The following is a 13040-nucleotide window of genomic DNA, read 5'->3' on the forward strand; positions in this document are numbered from 1 at the left end:
GGAAGTGCGACAGGGGCCAGATAAATGGCCTCAGGGGGCCACATGCGGCCCGCGGGCCATAGTTTGGGGACCCCTGCTATAGACAATCAACAGATAAATGGATAAACAAAATGTGGTATACTATTGAGCCTTAAAAACAGGAATTTTAACAGATGCTACAATATGGCTGAACCTTAAAGACATTATGCTAATTCAGTAAGTCAGGGACAAAAAGACAAATACTGTATGACTTCACTTACATGAGGTATCTAGAATTGTCAAACTCACAGAAGCAGAAAGAATGGTGTATGCCAAGATGCTATGTAATAACTATAAAGTTTCAGTTTTGCAGGATGAAAAAATTCTGAAAACTGGTGTAAAACCATGTGACTATACTTAACATGACCAAACTATACACTTAATAATATGTGGAATCTAATGAACAAAATAAACTAAGAAAATAGACACTGACTCATAAGGTACAGAGAACAGATTGACAGCTGTCAGAGAAGACGGTGGTTGGAGACGGGCTGAAAAAGGTGGGAGGACTAAGCAAAAAAACAAAACAAACAAACAAAAACCTCATAGATAACAATGAGGGTTACAAAAGGGAAAGGGGTGAGAGAGGCAGATGAAGGTAGGGCAATAAATGGTGAAAGGAGACTTGACTTGAGGTGGTGAACACACAATACAATAAACAGATAATGTTATACATTTGTATACCTGAAACCCATATAGCTTTATTAACCAATGTTACCCCAAGTAAATTCAATAAAAATCTTTTAAATAGTAAGATAGAAAATTTCATGTTAGGTAAATTTTACCAAAATTAAAAGATAAAAATAATTTAATAGCTAAACAGTGAAATAGTTCTCAAATCCTGTAAAGATGATTATTAAAGGGGATAGTTATGCTAACAGAGTTGTAAAGTATAAACTTTTCTCCTAAACTCTGAATCTTAGTGATGCTTACATGTCAACTGGGAGGCAGGAGAACTTGAGTGAATAGAAACTTTGGATAGCAAGCTCAAGTTCCACAATAAACTCTATATAAACCAAATGTCACCATGTAAATTTACAAGTTTCATTATGTAAGTGTAATAGAATTCATGAATTTATTACTCAGAAACTATCAAGGTTTCTGATAACTTTTACTTAAAGATTATAAAACAAAAACTGTATCAATATACTGTAATAAAGTATTCAAATAATGGAGAGGCAGTCTAGTATATGACATCTTTTAGGACTGACAGACCTGAACTTAAAATTTCCAGGGATGTGAATCACCCCTTTGTTCAGCTCCACACTGTACATTGTACTCGCCAGTTAATTACTTAACAGCTGTCTCAGTTATCAGATTAACTGCCTTGGTACCGTAGTGCTTGTTTTCAAGTAATCCTTATTTTACTTAATAAGAGCCCCAAAAGTGCAAGAGGATGCTGGCAATTTGGATATGGCAAAGAGAACCAATAAATGCTTCCTTTATGTGAAAAGGTGAGTACAGCAATATAATATATTTTGAGAGACAGACCATATTCACATAACTTTTATTCCAGCATACTGTTACAACTGCTCTATTTTTATTTTTTAAACAACTGCTCTATTTTATTAGTTGTTAATCTCTTACTGTAAATAATTTATAAATTAAACTTTACCATAGGTATGTATGTATGTATAGGAAAAAGCAGTACAGTTGATAATTGAACACTGGTTTGAACTGTGCTGGTCCACTATACACAATACTTTTCTTCAGTAAATACATATAGTACTGTAAATGTATTTTCCTTACAATTTCCTTTTCTCTAACTTACTCTATTTTAAATATATAGTATATAATACATATACAAAATACTTGTTAATCAACAACTTATGTTATTGGTAAGACTTCTGGTCAACAGTAGGCTATCAGTAAAGTTTCTGAATCAAAAGTTTAAACTGTGTAAGGAGCTAGCTAGCACCCCTAGCCCCAGTGTTGTTCAAAGGCCCACCACACCTATACAGGGTTTAGTATTATCCATGTTTTCAGGCATCCACTGTGAGTCTTGAAACATAATCCATGCAAATAAGGGAGACGACTGGATGTCCAAAACATAAGTGATTCTTAAAAAATTGTTAAATCTTTTCCCCAATAGTCCAATTTAAAAACCTAGTTAGAAGAAAATATGCTTTTACTTAAAAGACTTATTACCTTGCTTTACATTTAGGGAAGTCATAGTGTTAACAAAAGAGGACATGATGATTGATTCATCTTCAGGGCAAACAGAAAGATTCTGAAAAGGAACAAAAATTGTTAAAATCATCCAGATGGGAAATAATTTACAGGTCCATCAACTGGTACACAGATAAACAAACTGTTATATCCATACTGCGGAATATTTTTCAGCAATTAACAGGCACAAAACGTTGATACATACAATAAAATGGATGAATCTCAAAAACATTATGTAATTGAAAGAAATAAAACACAAAACATTATATAGTATATGACATAACTCCAGATATCATATGGAATTGTTTGTCAAGTCTAAGAGAGAATCAGCTACAAAGGTGCACAAAATAACTTCTAGCCTGACCTGTGGTGCGCAGTGGATAAAGCGTCAACCTGGAACGCTGAGGTCACCAGTTCAAAACCCTGGGCTTGCCTGGTCAAGGCACATACAAGCAGCAACTACTAGGAGTTGATGCTTCCCACTCCTATCCCACCCTTTCTCTCCTTTCTCTCTTCTCTCTAAGATCAATAAATAAAATATTTTTAAAAAATTTTAAGTGTTGGAAATGTTCTACACCTTGACTATTATGGTTGTTTATCTATAGTTGGCAAAATGCAAACCATACACTAAAATTGGATGATTCTTACAATATAAATTATACTGCAACAAATTAAGACCAAAATAACCCTCTCAAACTGGCTAAAAAATATGAAAATTTGATAAACTGCATCTGAAATAATTTATAAATTTTTTAAAGAATGGATGCGTAGCTCCCAGAAAGTACAATTTTCAAGTCTTAAGACCTACACAACAATGCAAATATATACACTACATACTTTAAAATGGTTAGCCCTGGCCAGTTGGCTCAGCAGTAGAGTGTTGGCCCAGCATGTGCAAGTCCCGGGTTTGATTCCCGGCCAGGCACACAGGACAAGCGCCCATCTGCTTCTCCACCCTTCCCCCTCTACTTTCTATCTCTCTTTTCCCCTTCCACAGCCAAGGCTCCATTGGAGCAAAGTTGACCCAGGCACTGAGGACGGCTCCATGGCTTTTGCCTCCGGCACCAGAATGGCTCCAGTTGCAACAGAGCAACACCCCAGATGGGCAGAGCATCATCCCCTAGTGGGCTTGTCGGATCCTGGTAGGGCGCATGTGGAGTCTGTCTCTCTGCCTCCCTGCTTCTCACTTCAGAAAAATACAAAAACATTTTTTAAAAAGGTTAAATTTCATATTATGTTTATTTTACAATAAAAGTAATTTAACACCTATTACAATGAACTATATTAACAAGTTACTCTTACTTCGAAATTTAAATTCTAGCAAATGATTATTAAAAATACCATGCTTGTACTTTACAACGAAAGAGGTAATAAAAAGTTCAAGCGTTGAGTTAAAACACTACTTCAAACTGGCTCTGTTATTTATGAACTGTGCAATACAGAACAAGTCACATATGGTCTTTTTTTCTTCTAATAATAACCATACCACAGTTGTACAGATGTAACAAGACATACTATCAATAATTTGACAAATATTAATATTAGTATTATTGCTGCTGCTACCACTACTACAAGTGTAATTCCAAAAACAAAAGAAGAAATTCATTTCCTCAAATTGTTAACAGTATACATAAAAGACACCAGGAGACATAAAATGACAAAAAGATTTAACACTGTAACAAAAATCTGTAAAATTTTTAGTAAGTATCCAACTAGCCAATGCAAGTTTCAAAATGACACAAAACCAGAAGAGTTTACTTGTTAGATTGTGACAGCACTACAGCCTCTGGTTTATCGGATGAGTAATAATTATTCAAATAAAACTGCAGCAAAGCAGTAACACCCAAGGGGTTAAAATCAGCTTTTCTGTTATTCTCTTTTTAAATGGACATTCTAGAAATGAAGCATCTGAGCTCCATCTAGTGGATAAAAAAAGAAATGCATTAGTTTAGGAAAACAAAGCTGCATGTTATGTTAATTCAGGGTAAACAATTACATGATATTTCTCATATTTCTCTCATTTTTAGGTAAGTTTCAAAAAATTAGGTTTTCAAAGTATGATTATCTCTGGACAACCAGTAGTTGTAGAGTAGTTATACAATCATGATATTCTTCCTCTACACTACGTTAGTTTACAATAGTTCTAGACACCTGTGATTTAATAAAATGAAGCAAAATAAAATACTACTTTCCCTACAGTCAGTTTATTGAGAATAAAAATAAATTTATATTAAGATGAAAAAAAAATACCTATGACTAAAAATAAATACAGAAAAATACAAATTGAAAATAAAATTAGGCTCTGGCTGGTTGCTCAGTGGATAGAGCACTGACCCAGCGTGCGGAAGTCCCAGGTTCCAGTCCCGGATCCAGCCCTAGTCAGGGAACACATGAGAAGCGATAATCTGCTTCTCTTCCCTTCCCTCTCCCCCTTCTCTCTTGCTTCCTCCCCTCATGCAGCCAGTGGCTGGTTCGAGCGTTGGCCCCGGGCTCTGAGAATATAGGTCAGACACTGAGGACAGCTCAGTAGATTCGAGCATCAGCTCCAGATGGGGGTTACCGGGAGGATCCCGGGCAGGGTGGCTGCAGAGGTTTGTCTTACTATCTCCCCTTCTCTCACTTAAAAGGAAAATTTAGGACAGCTAGATTTTAAAAAAACAACAAAAAAACATGTGCGCGTGCGCGCGCACGCGCGCGCGCGTGTGTGTGTGTGTGTGTGTGTGTGAGAGAGAGAGAGAGAGAGAGAGAGAGAGAGAGAGACACAGAGAGGGACAGATAGGGACAGACAGACAGACAGGAAGGGAGAGAGATGAGAAGCATCAATTCTTTGTTGTGGCTCCTTAGTTATTCATTGACTGCTTTCTCATATGTGCCTTAACCGGGGGTCTACAGCAGAGCAAGTGACCCCTTACTCAAGCCAGTGTCCTTGGGCTTCAAGCCAGCGACCATAGGTTCATGTCTATGATCATAATCTCAAGCCAGCAACCCTGTTCTGAAGCCAGATGAGCCCACGCTCAAGCCAGCGACATCGGGACTTCGGTCCTGGGCCCTCCGTATCCCAGTCCGACGCTCTATCCCCTGCGCCACTGCCCCGTCAAGCAAAAACTACTTCTTTTTTACTGGCCATACTCTAACACACTATGCAAAAAGATTTATCTTCTACTTTTCCTTTAATATTTAGCCATCAATTACATGTCTTTATCATCTCTTTTTTATCTCCATAGCCACTTCCAAGTCCAGGTTCTCCTCAGCTCTCACCTAGCCTACTGCCTCCTCCCTTGGCCCGCAGCAACCCATCATCCACACTGAGCCAGGGAGATCTTAAGTAGGAAATCTGACTTATGACTAAGTTCCTCTTTTGCTAGGCCTTATATACCGTAATGTAGTTACTATACACCTCCACCTGCAAAATGAATCATTCCCCATACTGTGTTCAGTCTGAGATTAAGCAAAATGCCTAACACTGAACTACAACCAAATGCATTCACCCTTCTAGATGATGATGATCCCTAAGACCGACGTGACTTATTTACATTTGTATCTCTACCCTATGGCACAAGATTATATTTCATAAATGCCTGTTGAACAAACAAATCAGTTACTAGAACGGAAGAAACAAAAGGGAGAATAATACGAGATAGTTTTTACCTGCACAAGTTCATTGAGGACAACAGCATCAAAGCCAGAAAGGTACTGCACATAATACCTCTGCATTACCGGTCCATACTTTCTTACATGTGCTCTAAGCTCTTCCATGTAAAATATTAACTCAGCAATGTGCCTTTTTTAAAATTCAAGAATAATATTTCAAAAATTAAATTTGTTATCAAGGAAAATGTGAAATGTTTTTAATATTACCACAAGAAGTTTAAGAAAAATCACTGTTCAACATTTAACACAATTACTTTTAAACATTTATTTTATATGAATAAAAAAAAATCACAGAAAGCAAAATAAAATCTGAGACTAAAAGGAAAATCCAAAATGAACGTAAAATTAGGACATCTCAAAATAATCACTTTTTAAAAATCACAAATAAAAGAGGAATGGAATGAAGTAAGATTTTCTAGTATACTCTTATTTCTCTGCTTCATTTATGTAATTCCTATTGAGGGACTTGACAGATATGAAAGAAATACATCTCAACTAACACATTTGTTTACAGCTACGTAAGGACTCTTAAATTCTTGTGTAGTATGTCACTTTGAAAAATGAATTCTATACGAAAGTTACTGGGTATAGCAAGAAAACAAGAACTTTATGATCACCAAGAGTACCAGGAAACATTAAAAGCCATAATTTTAAACTCAAGTTAACTTTATATTTTATTCATATCATCTAATGCTGTTACAAATAGTTATGACAAATATGAAAAATCCTAAACATTTTTTCAAAATAATCTTACTTCAAAGGCCCTAAATTCCACAGCTTATAAATCAAAATTTATAAAAAAAAGAGAATGTTTTCAATGTTGCTAACATACTTATCTATAAAGTCATCTGCACTCTTCTTTGGCATGTTATCTGCATGACGAAGTAGCCAGATAATTTCATCACGGGCAAAGGATAATGCCATAAAAACAAAAAGTGCCTAATTAAAAAGAAAAAAGAAACTTTGCTTACTCTCACACAAAGATTAAAAACAAAACCTACCATAATCTTTTTTTAAATGAAAAGTTATTGCCAAGAATAGATAAAATCAAGTTCAAAATACATTGACAGATATGAGCTGACCACAGAGAAGCTGGAAGTATGTATCAGGGAGAGCATACATATAAGCAAGAAGTGAGAAAAATGTAGAACAGTGTAGTTGAAATAAGAATTAAATCAATTACCTTGGGACCTAGCAAACCAGGTTGATCAGAGAGAACTGTAGCCAATTCTTTCAGTGCAGATCTTAAAAACTTGCGTCTTTCTCTATGCATTGAACCACTATGAGAAAAGACACTATTATATGTTATCTGTTTCTACTAAAATTATTTTTGGCAATTAAATAACTTACCATTTTACAGTCAACATTCAAAGATTTTTTATGAAGCAGAAACCCCTTACAAATATTATCTTCTATGTGTATGTCATTAAATGATTTCCCAATCTTCAATCTTACATTTATTCTTATCTTTCTTAGACTGCTTTTTTAACCATGTTTATTCTGTTACTCTCCACCTATTGAAATACTACCCAAACTTCAAAGACCAATCATGCAAGAAGCATTTCCCAATATCCAGATGTCTATTTCTGAATAATTTCTGCCAGTGTAGTACCATATAGCCTAGCATTTTATAAACAGGACTGTGAAATCCTTAAAAGTAATCCTTGCCCCATTGTATACATTTTTGTCATCCCTACATAGAAATCAATAAATATAACAGTAAATATCTAATTACCCATATCCTCATATACTAAGTATATTTGTATTAAATATAAAAAACTGACTAAACAAGAGCTATATTCAATAAAAACATTGAGATAAGATCTATTGGTACTCCTGTTCAAAAACAAAGATGAGGAAAGAAAATGATAATCATAAATATTCATCACTAGGTATTTTAATAAAATGCAAAAGTAGAAAAAAATCTATTTCCACATATTAACATGGAAAAAAATCATAAAATGAAGTATTCCCACTCCTCATACTATGCAAACTATAATGCACTAAAAAATGTTTTAAAATTTACACAGGTGCAAAAAATTCAGTGGGCATACACACACACACACACACACAAAATATAAACCAAAAAAACAAGTATCAGGAATATGCAATACCAAAAATTTAGCTGTGAGACATTAGTTTTAGAAGACAGACTGAAATCCAGCCTCTGCCTACGGAACCTCAGGTGCCACCTCTCTAAGTTTAAGCCGTCTGTAATATAAAACAGGGATGACACCTGCCTCAGAAGATACAACTTTCACAGGCCTCATATAGTGCTTTTACAATGTTACTTAAATTCCAATGACAAGCTCTGTTTTCACCTGACAATAATAAACTAATTCTGGTGTAATTTCTAAGAAGAAAGTGGGCAAATGTTATTTTGACTCTTTTATACCACATGGTTGCTGCAAGGAGTATGTGCTATTTAATAACAAAAAAAATTTATAAAGTATCATGGTAATGAGTGATAGGAATTACTATTGCTTAACATTTGTGACTATTTCATATAAATAAAGGAAATAAAAAGGCCTTACTTTTAAAAGATCTTTATAAAAGATAGCTATGACACCATACATGTTATAATTAGGTCTAACCAATGAAGTAATATTCATATGTATTTCTGTAGGTCAGGAAAGTAATTCTAATACACTCCAAGGTACTATTTATATTAGAGAATGTTTTTTTAATAATATAAGAACTTCATTTAAATGAAAAAAAAATTCAAAAAGAAATTATGTAGCACACAGCAATGAAAAAAGATGATTTACGTCGGCCTGGCATGCGGAAGTCCCGGGTTCGATTCCTCCCAGGGCACACAGGAGAGGCACCCATCTGCTTCTCCACCCCTTCCCCTCTCCTTCTTCTCTTTCTCTCTCTTCCCCTCCCGCAGCCAAGGCTCCATTGGAGCAAAAGATGGCCCGGGCACTGGGGATGGCTCCTTGGCCTCTGCCCCACGCGCTAGAGTGGCTCTGGTCGCAACAGAGCGACACCCCGGATGGGCAGTGCATCGCCCCCTGGTGGGCATGCCGGGTGGATCCCAGTCGGGAGCATGCGGGAGTCTGTCTGACTGCCTCCCCGTTTCCAGCTTCAGAAAAATACAAAAAAAAAAAAAAAAAAAAAAAAAAAGATGATTTAAATATCCAATATCCATCCTATAGCCTAAATCTGAAATTTCAAAACTATCTGTGCGTTTGTTTTTGTTTTTGTTATCCACCTATGACAGTGGTACTTTTCGTCTTCCTGCCTTATAAAAATACTGATGAATTAGATAATGTTGCCACTGTATTACCTAGGCTCCTTGGAGAAAACAGTCTACACAAATATAGTATATGCACAACAATTAAAATAAACTTTCAAATTACTTATAGTTATTTAACAAGAAAATGAAAAAGACCTTAAAAACACAAATTTCTAATTTTATCTATTTACTCATATAGATATATTTACTAAAATTTGGAAATGGTGTAGAGTTAACATACTTTGAAAAGTAAATAGTATTTGGAAGAGTAGAACAATATGCCAGTTTTCATGAAGTACAAAAACCATCCCAACTTGTTACTTCTTTAAGAGAGTTTTATCAACAATTCAAAAATATTTACAATCTGTTTACACTACACCAAGGTTATTACATACTGAGTTTATGATATATATACTTATTTTCTATTGATTAAAAGCCACCCCACTTCTATTACCACATTTTGCATTCCAATGTATACACTCACTTCAACAAAATGCTTAAGAAATTCTTAATTAAAATTACCAGAAAAGATAGAACTACTTACGCATGTGACACAGCTGCCTCTTTGCATTCTCTTATGTCATTAATACGTTTATTATAGCTATGTACAAAAAAAAAAACAAACACATTAATTTTAATTTGAGAAATAATGGTTAAAATAAATTAACCAAATACAATTAAAAATTCATATCAGTAACAAGAAAAACTGGCCCTCAAAATTGAAAATGCATGGAAGGGGTCTACCCATATCCTTTCCTAACTAGCACTCATATCAAGGCTTCCTAGAAAAATTTCCTAAAATATTAAATCCTCCTGACCAAGTGGTGGTGCAGTGGACAGAGCATCAACCTAGGATGCTGAGGATCCAGGTTCAAAACCCTGGCTTGAGCACAGGCTCATCTGGCTTCAGCATGGGATCATAGACATGACCCCATGGTCATTGGTTTGACTCAAAGGTCACTGGCTTGAGCAAGGGGTCACTGGTTCAGCTGAAGCCCTCCAGTCAAGACACTATAAGAAAGCAATCAATGAACAACTAAAGTGATGCAACTATGAGTTGATGCTTCTTATCTCTCTCCGTTCCTGCCTATCTGTCCCTTCTTATCTCTCTCCATTCCTGCCCTGTCTGTCCTTCTTTTTCTCTCTCTCATTAAAAAATAATAATAAGGCCCTGGTCGGTTTGCTCAGTGGTAGAGTGTCAGCCTGGCATGTGGAAGTCCCGGGTTTGATTCCCAGCCAGGGCGGGCACACAGGAGAAGCTCTCATCTGCTTCTCCACTCTTCCCACTCTCCTTTCTCTCTCTCTCCCCCTCCTGCAGCCAAGGCTCCATTGGAGCAAAGTTGGCTCAATGGCCTCCGCCTCAGGCACTTGGAAATAGCTCCAGTTACAAGTGGAGTAATGTCCCAGACAGGCAGAGCATCGCCCCCGGGTGGGTCCCAGTTGGGCACATGCGGGAGTCTGTCTCTCTGCTTCCCTGCTTCTCACTTCAGAAAAATACCAATAAATAAATAATATATTATTAAATCCAACAATAAATTTCACAATGTAGATTTTTACTTTATTAAATATACTTCCTTAAGCCCCAATAGACAGTAAAATTATACTTCCAACATAATTAACAGTGATTCCTAAAAATTGCTGACAAAGCTATTACTTCTGACTTTATATCACTTCTGATTCCTTATGCTATCTCATCAGTAGTGAAAAAATTCTGAAAGTACATATACTAGTGGTCAACACTAGTAACTGTTAAGGAATATGGGTTTTGTAGTGGAGAAAACTGGGGCAGAAAAGCATTTGATTACTTTAAATTAAACAAAAACAACAAACAGTTTAAAGGTGCAATCTAAAAAATAAATGCTAATAAATGTTAATTTCATATTAGACATAAAATCCCAAAATTCCTAAAATATTAAAGGAAACCTACCTACCTTCCTGAAAACCTGGCTAACGCCACTTAACTAAGAATTTTAACTTCTAAATTAAGTACTCTAAGCTTTACATGTTCTTTGAGCACATGCTCCAAAATATACTAATTCTGAACCATTTCCTTGATAATTAATAAGCTTTTATATGTATGGTCTGACTTGAAATTACTATGATAATTCACATTTCAAACTGGATTGATCACTCACTATTTAATAAAAATTTAAAACTTCTCAACTTTAACAGATTATTAAATTTATCATGAAAAAACACATAACAAAAAGACAAGTCATTTCATGGTGCCATTAAACTTACTTGTATCATACCTAAAATAAGCTCACACATATTTAAATATGATTTTACAGAGAGGTTGACAATATTCTAAGACATCGTACAAGTTTCATAACAGTTAAGTGAATGAATCAGAAAATGGCAAAGCCCATATGACAGATATTTCTGGGTCCTCCATCAAAAATAAAAGCCACACAAAACCTAAAAAGTACATAGGGTAGGTACTTTTCTCATGTCATGACTGAGAAACTAACTCCATGAAAATGTCAGAAACACCTACGACAACAGAAATAAAAAAAGTGGTCACCTGAGAAAGGGGTTGAGGGGAGAGGGACTGAAGGTTGACAGCACTACGTAGTAAGAGGCACAAGAGAATTTTCTGGGTATAATGGAAACGTTCTATATCTTGATATAAGTAGTCATCTAGGATTCTTGTGCAAAGTCATTGAGCTTTACATCTATACAATCTGCACATTTCTGTTCGTAAATTTTATCTCAATAAACTGCTGGGGGTGGGAGGCATTACACAGATTCCTAATCTCCAAGATACCAATATAGGAGATACAGGAGGTTAGGAATGATGCCCAGGAACCCAGATTTCAGTGCACAGCCAGAGTGATTCACATTGGAAGTTCAGAAATACTGGTTTAATTTTGTTAAACTTTATTTTTTTAAATAACTAACAGATGCTTTATTTTTATCTCAATTTAATTAGGGCATTACTAAATAGAACAAATATAGATTTAATTTCTATCTAAAACTAACAAGTGGGTACAGGGGATCCCAAAATATTTTAGGTGTTCCTAATTTCAAAAGATTTCATAATTGCTACCCAGTCTGAGCTCAACTTGGCTTTTATATATTGGCTACAGATCCTTGTATTAAATAAAAATGAAGCACTAAAAATTTCAAAAAACAAACATTTTTTAATTATTTGCTTTACAGAAAATGAATGCAAATAAGTATTTTGGAATACCCTCCAATTAAACAAAAACATAATATCCTATATGCAGAGGTCTGACTTCTGTAATTGTTATAATTAATTTAATGAAACATTTTAAATTGATCCACATACTTTTATAAATACACTGTAATTTAAAATAGTACTTCTAAAAAAGACCAAACTCTAAAATATATATGGTTCTTTTTAGTTAATATTTTTGTCTAAAATTATATTGTGATTTGCAGAAGTGGACATATCTTCTTTCTCCTAGAATATAAGTTTTAAAGGAGCAAGTCCATCAGTTATTTGTAAAAAACATGAATAGCATCATATCAGGATGATTGTTGACGACGACTTACAGGGACTAAGATGGCATAGGCAGTGTCTTCTTGAATGACATGACCCTTCTCTAGTCACAAAACTTCAATGAAGATAGATAATCCACTCACTATCCTTTAACCAAACATGACAGAAAAACTGAAAATGCCATACCCTCGGATGTTTACAAATAAGTCTTCTGCAGCTTTGTGAATGTGGAAAACTTCATCCCGAAAGAGTGAGAGACAAGAGCTACTTTGTAGAGCTAGCTTCCAAAGGTTCAGTGCAGTTGCATCAGTATTGAGGATCCCATGGCACAAAATAAAGCCAACTTTAAATAAAAAAAAAAAGTAAATACAAATATAAAAGTTTTCCAAAGTTAAGTTCTTTCTTTTTTTTTTTTTTTTTTTTATTTTATTTATTCATTTTTAGAGAGGAGAGAGACAGAGAGGGAGAAAGAGGAGAGACAGAGAGAGAGAGAGAAGG

General features: G+C 35.1%; 1 protein-coding gene across 4 annotated transcripts in view; it reads right to left on the minus strand.

Annotated features, from left to right (window-relative positions):
- Positions 1-13040, minus strand: part of NCKAP1 (NCK associated protein 1) — a 125763-nt gene that overhangs the window by 49315 nt on the left and 63408 nt on the right. For all 4 annotated transcript variants that reach the window (XM_066344858.1, XM_066344860.1, XM_066344859.1 and 1 more), the window contains 6 exons: positions 12729-12885; positions 9621-9677; positions 7022-7118; positions 6671-6777; positions 5836-5968; positions 2167-2248 (listed from right to left, as the gene is read on the minus strand). In XM_066344858.1, the coding sequence (XP_066200955.1) occupies positions 2167-2248; positions 5836-5968; positions 6671-6777; positions 7022-7118; positions 9621-9677; positions 12729-12885 (633 nt within the window). The remainder of the gene's footprint in view (positions 1-2166; positions 2249-5835; positions 5969-6670; positions 6778-7021; positions 7119-9620; positions 9678-12728; positions 12886-13040) is intronic.

This window comes from Saccopteryx leptura, chromosome 7 (assembly GCF_036850995.1).
Source record: "Saccopteryx leptura isolate mSacLep1 chromosome 7, mSacLep1_pri_phased_curated, whole genome shotgun sequence".
Classification (NCBI taxonomy): Eukaryota; Metazoa; Chordata; class Mammalia; order Chiroptera; family Emballonuridae; genus Saccopteryx; species Saccopteryx leptura.